This window comes from Penicillium canescens, assembly GCF_028828765.1.
Source record: "Penicillium canescens strain IBT 15451 chromosome Unknown utg000002l_segment0_segment0, whole genome shotgun sequence".
Taxonomy (NCBI): Eukaryota; Fungi; Ascomycota; class Eurotiomycetes; order Eurotiales; family Aspergillaceae; genus Penicillium; species Penicillium canescens.
In genome coordinates this window covers 5,608,831-5,623,387 of record NW_026703964.1, presented here as the reverse complement: position 1 = coordinate 5,623,387, position 14,557 = coordinate 5,608,831, and the positions used below count along the sequence as shown (strand labels likewise).

The 14,557-nt window shown below is 50.3% G+C and overlaps 5 protein-coding genes across 5 annotated transcripts; 3 read left to right on the top strand and 2 right to left on the bottom strand.

Annotated features, from left to right (window-relative positions):
* Nucleotides 1-70: 70 nt before the first annotated feature.
* Nucleotides 71-1,491, top strand: N7446_003372 (uncharacterized protein; the record flags this gene model as incomplete). The annotated part of the gene is made up of 3 exons (XM_058512121.1): nt 71-502; nt 552-866; nt 925-1,491. The coding sequence occupies 3 exons, from the start codon at nt 71-73 to the stop codon at nt 1,489-1,491; spliced, it is 1,314 nt and encodes a 437-aa protein (XP_058377657.1).
* A 1,021-nt stretch (nt 1,492-2,512) lies between these two features.
* On the top strand, nt 2,513-3,097 carry N7446_003371 (uncharacterized protein; the record flags this gene model as incomplete). The annotated part of the gene is made up of 5 exons (XM_058512120.1): nt 2,513-2,518; nt 2,568-2,576; nt 2,639-2,694; nt 2,763-2,879; nt 2,965-3,097. 5 exons carry the CDS (start codon nt 2,513-2,515, stop codon nt 3,095-3,097), a joined length of 321 nt encoding a protein of 106 aa, XP_058377656.1.
* A 213-nt stretch (nt 3,098-3,310) lies between these two features.
* Nucleotides 3,311-7,116, bottom strand: N7446_003370 (putative nuclear serine protease HtrA2/Nma111; the record flags this gene model as incomplete). The annotated part of the gene is made up of 4 exons (XM_058512119.1): nt 3,311-3,708; nt 3,781-3,977; nt 4,057-6,337; nt 6,409-7,116. The coding sequence occupies 4 exons, from the start codon at nt 7,114-7,116 to the stop codon at nt 3,541-3,543; spliced, it is 3,354 nt and encodes a 1,117-aa protein (XP_058377655.1). The 3' UTR covers nt 3,311-3,540.
* Nucleotides 7,117-7,653: 537 nt separating this feature from the next.
* N7446_003369 (uncharacterized protein) lies at nt 7,654-8,834 on the bottom strand (the record flags this gene model as incomplete). The annotated part of the gene is made up of 2 exons (XM_058512118.1): nt 7,654-8,360; nt 8,666-8,834. The coding sequence occupies 2 exons, from the start codon at nt 8,832-8,834 to the stop codon at nt 7,654-7,656; spliced, it is 876 nt and encodes a 291-aa protein (XP_058377654.1).
* A 3,831-nt stretch (nt 8,835-12,665) lies between these two features.
* On the top strand, nt 12,666-14,522 carry N7446_003368 (DUF2841 domain-containing protein). Its single transcript, XM_058512117.1, has 6 exons — nt 12,666-12,727; nt 12,782-12,838; nt 12,889-13,096; nt 13,145-13,651; nt 13,701-13,886; nt 13,940-14,522. Exons 1-6 carry the CDS (start codon nt 12,692-12,694, stop codon nt 14,503-14,505), a joined length of 1,560 nt encoding a protein of 519 aa, XP_058377653.1. The 5' UTR covers nt 12,666-12,691; the 3' UTR covers nt 14,506-14,522.
* Nucleotides 14,523-14,557: the final 35 nt, after the last annotated feature.

The following is a 14,557-nucleotide window of genomic DNA, read 5'->3' as shown; positions in this document are numbered from 1 at the left end:
TGTTCAAAAGCCCAAGCCGCCACAGCCTATGTCAATTCGGGTTGGCAGCACACTCTCCCGTCAGATTCCCATGGCGTCTTCAAGCGTTCGAGACTCTACTGTGTCGACAGCTGCCCCCACCTCTGCCGCAAAGCCCACCCTTAAGAAGAAGGGTAGTAACAATTCCCTACATACAGCTTCTTCCACAAGCAGCTTTAAGAGCACTGGTTCCAGTCAAACTCAGGCCCAGCGTAAGGCTCAGCTTGCTAGTGAGCGCAGGAAGGAACAAGAGGACCGCCGAAAGGAGGAACAAAAACGTGAGATGGATCGCAAGCGAGCTCAGCAGCAGCAAGAAGAGGCTCGCCGACAGGATATGCGCAGCCGTGCTGAAACCGAACGAGAGCGCCGCGAGCCCTCGGCCCAGGAGGATCCGGAGAAAGCCGCCCGTATGCAGGCCATTAGAAATCGACAAATGGAAAACGCTCGGAAGCACGAAAGGCATGGCAGCCAGCAGACGAAAGAGGTAAGCATATTTGTTTGTGTCATCTCTTCATGTCACTAATGGTCTCCAGGCTCCGGTTCTCCAACACGAGAAGCCATCTTCTCAATCTTCTCAGCGCGGTGACTTGGGTGCTTCTCGACCTCCCTCTCGCTTGGGTTCTATGCAACCGTATAGCAGCCGTATCAACCCACCCGCCCCTAACCCTGCCAAACCTCTGAAGAGAGGCATGGACGAAGAGGCCAATCACAGACCTGCAGTCTCCAAGCCTGCCAACGTGCACTCGACCAGCGAATCCAAGCGCAGAAAGACAGAGGATGAGCATAATCCTATTCAACCAGTGCGAGCACCCATGCCGCCCCCTGTTCGTACCTCAAGTATCAGAAAGGTGAGATAACCGGTTCCAAATGCTTTACAAACATGTTACTAACTCTCCTTCTCCAAAGCCCTCCATCTTTGGACATTCACAGTCATCTATGTCACACCAGTCCGGTTCTTCCTTCAATAATGCTCAACCCCAGCGACCTGCACACCCCATGGGCTTGGCCAAGTACACAAGTGGGAAGATTCCATTTGCCGAACCTAATCATGCGCCGCCACCCGCGCCCAAAACCGCCCCTGGATCTGCCCCTCGTGCACAAGCCAAGCCGTCTCCCAAGTACCCCAGTGGTGAGAGCATCCATTTACCAGAGATTGCCACCGACAGCGAGGACGAAGACGACTCTGACTCTGAGATGTTCCCCGTGCCTGATTGGGCTCAACCCAAGCATCTGGAGGGACTTCTTCGCCAACAAGATGGTATGGAAGTTGATTCGATCTTTGGACCGATTGCACCATTCTCCATGGAGGACAACTTCAAGGGCGACAAGAAAATCAAGAAATATCGCGAGCGTACCAGCAGTGCAAACTGGTCCGGCCCTGATGGACTTACCCAGGAGGAAATCCGGAAGGATCTTGCCGAGCGACAGCGTCTGCGGCTCAACGGCGGCTGGCGTTTCAACAGCAGCACCTAGAATTCGGCGCGGCACAACAACCCTTTCTTTCTTGGATTGTAGATTGGCCTGTACGATTGAACAGTGGCGGCCTTCTTTGGTGTTGGTTTGACAATGGACTTGGCTATGGCTATGTCGGTGTTTGGTGTCTTATTATCTACTTGGCGTTATCTTGTACGTTTGTACTTTTTAAGTCTATCACACAATATGGTCTTAGACAACAGCTATACACGGAGCATCCATTGGTGCATGGGTTAATGAATTGTTATTTGGCCTATTTTTGGTGTACGTGGATAATAAAATCCTGGGACAGGGTGGTTAGTCGTGTATTGAGGCAAATGGGTAGGTGAAGCCAGATTTAGGCACATACGGTAATTCCGTTCATGTAGCACTTTAGTGGTCCCTATTTACATCAACAAGCATCATTGGTCTAGTGGTAGAATTCGTCGTTGCCATCGACGAGGCCCGTGTTCGATTCACGGATGATGCACAATTTTTTTGGCATTTCTTTTTGCTCCTTTTTGTTTTGTTCCCTTGATGTACGCTTTTTTTATTTCAATTCAAGTAAATCTTGCTTCGTTGTAATTTTGCGGTTTGTCGCGTTTGGCTGTTTATTTTCAGTGCAAATTACGAATGTTGTTAATGTAGTGGTGATAGGTACGACCTGGTGGATATATACTCTTGACCTACTTATACTTCCCTAAATGAACATTTCAAAAGAACATAGTCAATGTGAAAAATAAAGTCGAATCCAGTCAATGGACCTATCGAAGAAAATACCGTGCCAATAATATTGATCGCACGAAAACAAGGAGCTGCCTAGGTGCTCATTCGCTACTTAGACCTTTATGACCAATGTACGTCAGTATAAAGAACCATCCACTGCCATTAATTCAGATGAATTTTTGCTATTCAGAACTCTCCTCGCGTAATAAATAGACGGACTTCCCTTGTTCTTCGCTTTCTTGCATTTCCTCGATCAACTTACTGTTCATTTCATCCATCTAGATCCCACCCTGCACATCAACACCAAGCTGCCAGAATGCCTGTAAGTTGAATCAAACTAGAAAATTAAATAAACGAGCTAAATCATACAGACTGTTTTCGTGCGTGGGCCACTACTCGATAAATCCACCGAATCCCCCAGACTAACCATCCACACCACTAGCGAATTACCATCGTGGTAAAGGAACTCGAGCCAGCCCTTGGCTCTGTAGGAAATACGTAAGCCTTCTTCTACTTCAAAGCATCCCCAAAAGACCCAGTACATACACTAACCAACAACAAAATAGCAAAAGCATCTGCATCGATGCTATAACAACAGCCCTAACCAACGCAGAAGAAGTTCTAATCGACGCCATGCACATCCCCGCCCCAGACCGCTGGCCACCACATTTCATGTCGATACTGTATGTCTATCAGATATACTTAAGCCTCTCATTCCTGATTATCTCAAGAAACTACGCCATGGGGCTAACTTGGACTTTATTATAGTGCGGTGACTACCGAGATCGCCGAAAACCTTTTCCAGCCTTGTCTGGAGAATGCTTGGGGTGAGCTCCAGGGCATGCATCCTGACGTGCATATCCCTGACTATTCAGTCATTCGGGTTGAGGGTCAGAATTAGGGGGTATTTAATGGTTATCCGTGTGAGAGTTAGGGGGTTTCCGTGGGCAGTGGCTAGACTACTGTAATAGGGTTAACATAATCCAGAGATACGTAGCTCCTCTATTTAATTAATTGCCTACGGAGAGAGTTTGCAGTAGACCTCAGTGTCACCCCTTTTCAGCAGTATACACCAAGGGCTAACACACCAAATACCGAATAGCCAAAGCCACTACAACTACAACACAGGCGCCAAAAACGATATTCAGCTCAAGCACGAGGAGAGGGCACATATGCAAGATTGTGATTTTGTACTCGGCCGCTCCATGCAGAACACGCCATGAGATAAGTAATTAAAAACGGCAACAAACAACAATGAAGTACCCATATCCGAGCCAATCCCGACAGCGCCTGCGACGTGATATTATACAAGATTCCACTGCCCCAAACAACAACTCTTCACACTCATTCCATATCCGGCTCGATATCACTGCCTCCTCCCTCAACGCCCTCGTCCATGGCTTCGGGGTTCAGGTTGGCTGCATCGGGAGCAACACCGATTTGGGTCTCGTAGGAGACGGTGCGCCAGCCGGCTGGGACGGTGGGGTCCTTGATATATTCGGACATTGGGAACTAGCGATATGTTAGAATAAAATCTGTCCTTTTCCTCTACATGCAGAGCAAGGGAGTAGAAGTGGAACTTACGTAGTGGTCGTTCTTCTTCATGGTGACCACCCATGGAACGTTGTCAAAGGTGACGGCGCGAATGCGGAAGTACTCGTTATCGGGGATCTTGCGCACCTCCCGAATGAAGCTGTCTAAGTCGGGGGTGGAGACACTGTTGACAGCAGTGAGGAAGTTGGTGGGAGCAAGACCGTAGTGGTAAGCGGGGGGAACCGCGGCTCTGAGAAAGGGTTAGTGTATCACAAGGGAGAAGAAAAAGGGTGTCAAAACATACCCTTGCGCTCACGTAGATCTCACTGTGAACCTTGGAGATCTGCTGGCGAACAGCGTGATGCGGCTTTTGCAGGACAGCACCACAGAAGACAAGAGCGCGGTCCGTTTCGATGTCCTCAGTGTGAACCGTCGGGACGCGTATGCTGACTTCCTCGCCGTTACGAACAACCACTGCGTCTAGGACATCCTTCTCATACATGACATCCAGCTCGGAGACACGAGTGATAAGCTGACCGTCCAAAGTGAGGATGATATCAGCCTCCTGGAAACTAGTGGTAGGGTCGGGTGTGACAGCTGCAGGCGGGCTGTCAACCTTGCGCACCATGAAGAGCTGGTGGCGCGAGGGGTTGGCCTCGGTGACCTTGTTAATCCAGTCCTGGGAGACACCCATGATACGAGCCTGGCTCATCTGCACGACGTAGCTTTCCATGTTCAAGATGCGCAGCTTGGGGGTCACTCCTTGCTGGATCTTTTCAGTCACGGGCAGCAGGTATGGCGTGGCAAGTCCGAGGTGGTATTCGATATCCTTGTGGGAGCTGGCAGAGCGCTCGCCAAGGTAGTTCAGCCAAAGGGCTTGTACCACGCCGTCTTCACCGACCAACACACCATTTGAACATTGCGCGCTGAGTCCGGTATCCACAGTGACGGCATCCAGGTTGATGGCGCGGTAACGAGGAGCCGCGGCATTTGCGGGGATCGAGACAGTTGTGATGTCAGTGACAGTGGTCTTTGCCACAACGATGCGGTAGTTTTGGTTGAAGCCAACGAAGATAGTATCTTGGCCTTGCTTGATATAGTTAGTACTGAGCTGGGCGCTCTTGACTGGAGCCTTTACGAGGCTAGGATCATATTGAATGATGGTATAGTTCTGAAGCGGATGGAGGAAGACCACCTTGGCACTGACGATGATCGAGTCGGCCACGGTGATGTTGATGTCACAAAGGTCATAGGGCACGATAGCTCGAGACACGACTACCAGACCCTTTTCAGCGTCAATAACCAGACCAAATCCAGTCTTCTTCGCCTGTGGGTATCCATCCAGCTTCAACGGCATGATACAGGACACGCGCACGAAGCTACGCACGATTTCAGCCGCAGCAGGCTGACTGATGCCATCCAGCTGGATGAAGTTCGCTTCCATGGGGACAGGGGGTTCAGCGGGAATAGGGTCGGCGATGTCAGAGAAATCCCAGATGCCAGAGTCGTCATTTCGGACGGCCAAGCGCATCTTCGGGTGCCAGTGACGGTCGACGTAAATGATGCTTGTTCCTTTTGTGTGAAGGTCACGAATGTGACGGTAAGAGATTACCACACGAGTTCGATCAGGAATGCCCTTCATGACTTCTACGAACTCGTTGAGATTACGAATTGGTCGCTTGTCAATGGAATCGATGATCCATCCAGCCACAGTGTTCTCCAATTTAAATGAGCCTGCCGATTCACAGACGTAGACTCCGCGAGTGGCAATCGCATAAAGGCGGGACTGCTGGTAAGACAGATCGTGGAATGTAGCGCCGGCAACAGTCACGAATCGGTCTGGAGTGATTTCGTGGAGATCGCCCACTTGACATTCGACCTCAACATCCTGACCTCCTCTCTGAACCAGCAGCTTGATCACCCCACCAACACTCGAGTCCAGGATATCGTCGAGACGGACAAACTGCGTGAGAAGCTCTCCATTGACCTTCAAAAGCACATCTCCTTCCAGAAGCTTACCATCGGCGGGACCTTCAGGCAAAATGATCTCAGCTGCCAGCATGTTTGTCTCAGCAGGCGCAGCCGCACGGACGGCAGCCTCCCACTCCGGAGTTAGACCGAGACGACGGCACTCGTCGAAAGGCCGCAAGACCCACTGGGTCTGGATGGTACCACGAGTGACAGGCTTGCCTCCCTGGATACACTCTAGTGCGCGAAGCGGGCGATCCAACGGCAAGAAATAGTCCGTTGCAGCTCCATCGGCTCGGCCACCCGCCTGCAGAGCGACTGCATGACCATCGATGTTGACGACTGGACTTCCAGAACTACCACCACTAGCTGCAGCTGCGGCCTGAATATAGTTCGTGTTGAAATCACAGTATCCCTCGCCATATTCGGGGGCATTTCGGTCCAATCGACTAATTACACCGGACAGAATGCTCAGCTTTTCTCCGGCATCGTTACCCACCACACGGATTTCCGTGCCAACTCGTGCTCCATCCGGTTGAAGCTTGAGCTCAGTGAGAGCCATGTACCGAATCTTCGCGGGATCGAACTGCAAAATACCGAAATCGTGAACGGGGTCCCGGTAGACAGGCTTGACATCGCACTATAATTGTCCAATCTTGTTAGTAGACGAACATTTATATTTGGATGAAACCCATAGCCGTATCGCCTTACCTCCTCGTGATTATCGAAGATACAGTATCCCCAGAAAGGACCGGCACCAACCACATGGCGATTGGTCAAGATGTACCCACGCTTTGCATCCACAACAAAGCCCGTAGCCTGGCTGGACATGGAGAGCTCCGTGTCGAACGAGCAAGTCTGACAGAAGTGAATCGAGACGGCACTCTTCACGACCTTCTCAATAGTAGCCTGCCACTCAGGCGAATCTGCCGGAGCAGGAGCTACAGCAGGTGAAGGCGCTCCGTCCAAATCCTCCTCGACATTGTACACAGTTCCGTTGGCGGGTGTTGCGTCGCCGGGAGTCAAGATGGCACCCTCAGGTCGAAGCTGCTTGTTGGGACGCTCAGCAGCATTGGAGGCGGTGCTGCGCTTTCGCTTTGCACTCAAATCTCCATGAGCATCCATGGCGCAAGTAGCAGAGGTGTTGTGCAAACAAGGCCGGAGGTGGTTGGCAAGGGACGAAACTGTCCGGAAGGACCCTGGAGCTAGCAATCCGGAGACCGAAACGAAAAGCAATTGGAGACTTTGGCTATGCGGACGATGCGGGGATAAAAAGGAATGCGACGGCGCAGATGACCGATCGGCGGAGACAGTCTTAGAGCTCAAAGGAGTGATATGCTGAAGGGAGGGTAACTTAGGAAAAGCAGGTTTTGCGATTGACAAGCTCCTTCTGCACACAGCTAGCAGAGAACAAGACATCCACACTGAGATGAATGAAATGAAGCAAAAGAGGCTTTAGACGTCGAAGGCGGAGAGCAAAGGAAGCACGCTGATTGGCGGGAGGCACTCACGCGATGTGATCCCATGGCATCAACTTGCAGCTAAGGTGTAGTCGGACATTCCTACGATTTCCTATTGTTGCCTAGTTTTTGGATAATGTCATATTCAGTCTAATGTACAGTCTGCCTTTTTTGCCTTCCTTCCCTAGTGTCTATCTAGGTATCTTCCCGTTTGAAACGAGAATCCCATGTTCTGTAATCATAGAGATAAAATGTGCCCAAGATCTTCAGGTGATACGCCTGATATCTCCCAGCAGATGTCACGCATGGTGGGAGGCCCATGATTATGCTAGCATGCATGGTGGAGGGTGTTGGGCGGCGCCTCCCACACAAAGACTTGCGTTAGTGGCCCGAAACACGAGCGGATGATTCCCGATTGCCGCAGCGAACAAATCAGGAGCTTGATATAGATGTGGCGTATCTTCTCACGCGGAAGACTGCATACTCCACAGCTTGCTCAGACAACAGACTCGCCCAGAGCACCAGGGCTGGGCCCCCCATTACCCTGAGGGCTGAGGCGTTGTTGTGTCGAGGTTTTGCCAGGTCGAGAGAAAAGCTCGTTGAGCTTGGTGTACAGGTCATTTATACTCGGGAGATTGGGTGGCGGCGTCATGATGGCTGGCGCTTGGGGCGCAACACCACCCGGTTTCTTGGCTCGATCAGCGATGGTTGCGAGGTAGGCCAAGTTGGCTTGCAAGCGTCGCATGCATTCAATGTATTCAGGGCTCGGTTTCTGCCCGGCTTTTGATGGATCGACTGCCTGCTCTGTGGTGGGTGAATTTGGGTCTGGGTTGGAGGCTGCACCGGCCTTTCCAGCGGCTTGAAGATTGACCACTTCCTGCAGCAGGGCAGAGTTGATATCAAGAAGAGCAGTGACGCGGGCCTTTTCACGAGCGGCAAACTGTGCTTGAGCTTGAGCCTGGGCCTGAGCCTGGGCGGGGACAGCAGGAGAAGCACCACTTTGAGGAGAATTCATCTGTGAAGGAGGTTTGGGCTGGGTGCCGAGGAGGTTATTCGCCGAAATCGAGGCCATGTTTTGAGAAAAGGTTTGCGCTACTTGTGATGGCATATTTTGACCGGAAGTGCCTTGAGGGGGGACGAATTGGCCCATGGTGGTGGGAACAGGGGTCTGGTTGAAGGGTGCTGAGAAGTTCTCCATAGGTGCTGCAGATATATTAGAGTCAGTTTAGAAGGTTTCACGAGCAAAGGGTTTCCCTAAGGACCACCGCAGGCAAGTAACAATAAGTAACGCCCGACAATGCCAAGAAACACTGCTGTAGCGGCACCAAGGAGGGCAGGGATGGTGACACAGGAGTTCATGAGGGGGAGGGAAAAATAGCTCAATTCTATCTTGAGCCTCATGCAAGCGGCCCCCTTTTCTCGACTGGAGCAGGTGGAAGGTGACGGGTACCCAAACTGAACACGAAAAAAGGGAGGTGGGATGGGGGTGGGGAGGTTTGTCCACGAACCGGAGGATTGGGGAAAGCCTGAAGGCATCATAGCTCCAGGCTGCATGGGCATAGCAAAGGAGTGCTGCGGTGTCTTTGACTGATACGGAGCCGCGTTAGGGTAAAAGGGCGTCTGTTGCGGGCTCTGCGTCGGGACGGGATAGCCTGCCGGATAACCACTGGGGTCCATTGTGTGCCGGGAACTAAAGGGGTTGGCACCCGTCCTGTAATATCTCTTCCCGCGATCCCTCTGTTACTGTGCACGGACGAGACGAAGAATCCAGGGGGAAGTCGAGATCTAGAAAGCTCAATCTGTGGTGATTGGCCCAGACGAAAGAACCGGGATGCGCTGGAACACGATCGAGAGACTGATGGCCCGGAATCAGAGCGATCGGCTAATGGCTCATGCAGCGGAGTCTGTGGAGACACGGGCCCCCAACTGTAAGATGGGGAAGATGATCACGGAGGTGGACTTTGGATGTTTGAGATCGTATCTGATGATCTTGTTTAAGCAAACATCGACAAAGAGACATGAGGATCCCGGAAACAAAATCACGTGGCATACATGGGCCTCAGGCAGCAGTTGTGACTCAACTGTTGGCCTAAAAGTGATGCCTGAAATGGACATGTGACTCTGCCCTATAAGTTACTTCTCCAGGACTTACTGAATCAACACATTCTATATGTATTGTGTGTTTCATTCTTATTCCTTGTAAGTTAACTAGACCTCATTATAGGCCTGTATCTCCTCTTCACATCTCTATACCCGCAGGATTGCGATACTAGACCAGGTATGTTTCAGCTCTCTCTTACCGCTCTCTTGCCTATCACCCTGCAATGGCACGTACTTTTTAATTGCCACCAAAATATCCTGGTAAACGAGGGAGAGAGCTATGTGTCGTATACTCCGTATTCCGTACAAGAAATTCCTTGGCACCGATAGACTGTCTGATCGCGGCTCCACTGGAATCTCGCTCTCGCTCCCAAACCACGTTGGGCAATCCGGATGCACACAATTCCCACATGAGAGTGGGTGTTTTTCCGTGATCGGCACACCCCTACAGTAGACGTGATGTGTCAAGCAGTGGGAGTAACCGGCGGCTTGGCTTCCAAAAAGAATGAAGCGCTGGCCGATCCTGAACTTTGTCGATCAACAATCGGGGGCCCCGATGTACACTGTTCTGTCTGAAGGCATGTGATACCAGACATGTACAAGCTGCAGGGGAGTGAAATCGAGCTATTGCCGGGAGCCGGTTTGACGACTCAAAAGCATACGGGTCCACAGCGAATATGCAAGCTGCTTAAAGGGGACTGTGGGTCTTGTTCGAGCGTCATGCGGGCGCCACAGGCTCCATTGAAGCATCTCAATTCCAGGAAATGCAAGTTGGTGATCTCTGAACATAAACAGAAGTATGGGGCTGGAGTTTCCTGGTATGGCGGCGTTTCAGCTAGCCACAGTGGACCAAAATCGCCCTCACAACGCCTAGCGTACGGCTTGGCCTAACTGTAGCCTTTTAAGCGACCTGAGCCTCAGTTTCTGGATTGTATCAGACAATCTGATACAGTAGTTCTCGTAAACATGTAGTTTAATTAACGTTCTCTTCTACTGCCCACAACACCCTGACTCGAACACAACTTATGTGTGTTCCTAGCAACACTTCAGTGCTTGGGATTTTCGACAAACACCAAACACGGCTAAAAGGATATAAAAGAATACCAGCTGATGTTACACGTACATCGAGTTCCTCAACTGGAAAGCTTTCCACATGAGAAGTTGGTCCGACGTTGTATACATGTCCAAACTCAATCGAACGCCCAAAGACAATAAGCTTAAGCACTGATTGCAACTATTCCAAGCGTCGTATTTGGATAAATATATCTAACGTTTTTCATAACTAAAATTTGGTCATCGCGTGTGGCTTAGCTGGCCCACATCATTTCTGTCTTGCAGACTCCAACCTCGGTAAACCCCGGAGGTCTCAGACGTTTACAATGATACTACCAGGAGAACACCCACAATATCCCCTTTGGGAAAACTCGGTGAGAGGCTTATCATGCGTTATCCCGGATGGAATTGCAATACTAACAGCTCCACACGAGCCTCGTTTTCGATATTGATTAAATAATTTTAATCGAGGCCCAGGCACCTGGATCGACACTTGCTGTAACGTTTTAGTGGAACAATGCATATAGTGCGGTGGCAAATTGAACAGCCGCACAGTAATTGTGTTGACTTCTTCAGCTGGCCTCGGAAGTTGCGGGTAAAATACCATTTTTGACAGCAGATTTTCCTATCATCTAAATATACGCTTACTGTAGATAGAAGGTACTTCAAGTGACACTGAATCAACTCGACCCCAGGGAATGGAAGTGTATGACTTTTGCTTTGGTCGGACTTTGTATTTCACGCAGCCGTGTCCCAACACGGAGTTATGCATGTAGAGACCCATTAGCCTGATGCACTTGAGAGCATGTCAAACTTGGAAGATTGGCAAGCGAGGACTTTTGCGCAGGGATGACTGGGATACGGGGGCATCTATGCATGCATTGAATGCCCGTGTTCCTAGGCTGTCCCCGTCCATAGCCACTAGTTGTACAAATATTGTTAATGGATCTGCCTAAGCCCGACGTGGAAGGACACTTGAGTCATGGATTGACCTTTGATCAACCGGCCAATCTGAAGTCAATCTTGCTCTTCTCAACGTTAACAGACTGCGATAGATCATCTTGAGATACCTGGAGGCGGATGGAAGTTAGCCCGCTGTGTACTTTGGTCAGACCAAAGAAACTCTCCGTGAATTCTCCTCGAGTCGAGATCTTTGACGAGGACAATTCAATCATTATATTTATAGACGAGGTCATCAGGAATCGAAAAATTCCCTGCAAATCAAGGTGATATGCAAATCGCGATCTCCCGAACTCAACTGGAGAATTCTTCCTGATGGAATTGGCCCCCCTGATTACAGCGAGGCCATGTGGATAGATCCGAAGATAAATCCACTGTAACTGAGTTCGACCGAGTGTTAATGTACTTGATCTGCAAAGACGTTGCAGACCCCGAAGACCTCGGTAAAGTATACGAGATCCCGAGATCATCTATAGAAACGGCACTAGTATCGAATCTTTTGCTAAGTTCCCCTAGAATCCTATGACGCCCGATCCCTCACTTGGAAAGGCGCCTCTACACATGTCCTAGATCGTGTCATAAACCACTTAAGCCAACTGAATCAGTCTCACTAGGCTACGGAGCAAGCAAGGGGCTAGGAGACTGGGCGCCAAAACCATTGGGCTCAGGCAACCAGTGGGCCTGTACTCCGTACAAAGTTCCGTCGCAGACGTGTGCCGATCTCTCATTCCGATCTGGCCATCTGCCGTCAAAATAGCGCTCCTTTTGTCCGATTATGGGATTCTCTGTAACGGATTGCAACATATCCGGAACCGTTGAGCGTAAGATCGGCCAACACCTGTTACCGTGTTTCACTTGATCCGTAGAACCACTCACCATGGTCTGCAGCCATTTAAGTGCCAATATCGTTATGCTGAAATGGCCTTGCACCAGTCAGCCCTAGAGACCCAGACTCTCCAAGGGAAATATTGCAGTTAACAACCAAGGCGCCGGTACCTTTGGGTAGTTCTAATAATATTTAGATATCAAACTGGGTTGGCTTTGAGATGCAACTAGTCTTTAGCACGTCGTGTTCTGATCGTGAGAGTCGGAGGATTCCCGATCCCAGGGCCAATGACGAGGAGAAATATTGAATTCCAAATCTACTCAACATGTAAGTGCGCTCCCACCGGACCCTCATGTTTCGATACTGTATCTACACCGAAATTTGTAGATCCGTACTTTGTGTGTACCCACCGGCCTTTTATCGCCCCTGCCTGGAGCTGAGTCTCCTCCACAGTCTGGTGCGCTACAGGTATACGCCACAGCTGACAAGTCACTAGTAGTGGCTGTGTATAATAAATCACTATCCTCATGCCCGTCAACTTGGCACTCTGATTAACGGTGAGTGGGTGAGGTTGCTTTTGGGCGTCTAGTACAGCATGGTTCTCGCTCTTCCTCATACATATTTTATGCCTGTAGGAAATCCTTTGCGTTCTACCCCGCCATGCAGCTGAATCTAATCCTCCCAGATAAATAGCCAAACAGGGTGGAAATTCCGGGAACAGCCATTGAGCGCAAACTCTTGGGTACTGTGCTCCCAATCTGTGATTTATCTGATAGAGCTGACCCTGTCCAGACCCCAGAAGCAATGTCGAGACAACCACAGGAAGAGCTGGGGTACCCTCATTTTGCTCTGATCTATGTTGACCGAAATGGCAATCTTTGTCAAAAATCATCCGAGTCAATCGCTGAGCGCCGCGAGAGAATCTTCACACCCAGAGTGAGAGATGAATTCCTAAGGGCAGTGGCAATTTCGAGAGAGTCGCAAACAGCCCCGAGTCAACGTGAGTCCGTTCTCTCCCTGCACGAGGTGTTTGATTAACCCCCAACAGTGCCCCATGCAACATTGGCCAACCAGACCGAATATAACGGCCACAGCCCCCCATCACAGAGACAAATTGCCAACCATAATGAAATGAATATAAAGCAGAGTATGCAGCAAACCGGACCCAGCCCCCACATCCAACCGGCCCAGCCCGAAATGTGGTCCAACCCCGAGTCCTTGCCTCTCTGGCAAAGCTCACGGCCCAGGAAGAGAAATTTCGGAGGTCAAAATCTCAACTTGACCTCTCACCAGAAAGTGTCTATTTCTATAAAAGACCGAGATCTACTACGTCAGTACTATGAGAGGGTCTTCCAGAATCTGCAACAAACCAACTGCCGTGTTCTTGCAAAAGCCTACGTCAAACTAGTTGAGCCACGCAAGCAGGTCAACTACCCCTATAATGGACGGAAGATCATTGCAGGGAGAACCCAACAGCTCAGTCCAGAGGCAACAAAGCCTCCATGGTGGCCATCTGGGGTGAGCCACCGAGAGCCAGATCATCTCCCCAAAGTTGGTAAGATACTACTCATTCCGAACCCTCACCCAGGGCTAACAGTGTACAGAGCGCATTCGACTTTTAGTCCACATTCTGTGTGAGCTGCATGAAAGCCACGGAGTTACAACGACTAGACTGAAAGAATGTGACCAGCCTATTCGACGTCAGATTCTTCCGGTCGATCGTCTAGAAATCCTAGACGAGGCATACCAAGTTCGCGAGGCGGAAGAGAATTTCGAGAATGGAGTCACAAGTAAGCCAGTATGCACTTCACAGCTTCAAAGCACCAAAACTCACCCTCTACAGATGGAGAAGAACCCGTGTGGATTTCTCGTGCCAACCTCCCTGACAATACAGGAGACGCTTCCAGCGAACAAAGCTCACCGACCGAGCCAGACTATACTCAAACCACAACCAAGTCAGAGTGCAGTGACGAAGCACTAGCCATCGATACCTCACAACTTCTCATCCCATTCGATGATCTCCGAACGAACGCTTCCCCATACCCTCCCAACCCATATAACCCGCCAATGCACATGAGCCCCCACGCGCAATATATGCCAGTTGAGCAGCCTGCCCGTGGGTCGACATCACCACTTGAGTTGAAAAGGAAACGCGAAGAGTCTGTTGGGACAAACTTGGTTGATCGGACACGTCAAATGGGCCCTACACCATATCAGTACCCTGGAAACGTCAGTACCCAACCGTTTCCCATGGGTATTTACGAAGGTCCTCTTGCCATGTCTAGTGTAGGTGCTTCGATCACACCGTCTGTGCCAATATCACAGCCTGTTCCAATAACTCAGACGGCGGCGGGACCGTCTACGGAGCAGATGATGCTATATGGTTATCCATATTATTTTGATCAATGATGACCCTCGGATGAGTCCAGTACATATAATGTCTTTTGATGATAATGAATAT

Bases quoted from the DNA above. Each gene is read 5' to 3' on its own strand.
- N7446_003368 (XM_058512117.1), top strand. From the start codon at position 12,692: ATGGTTCTCGCTCTTCCTCATACATATTTTATGCCT. The intron at 12,728-12,781 runs GTAGGAAATCCT...TAATCCTCCCAG, and splicing joins CTCATACATATTTTATGCCT to ATAAATAGCCAAACAGGGTG. The intron at 13,097-13,144 runs GTGAGTCCGTTC...AACCCCCAACAG, and splicing joins GCAAACAGCCCCGAGTCAAC to TGCCCCATGCAACATTGGCC.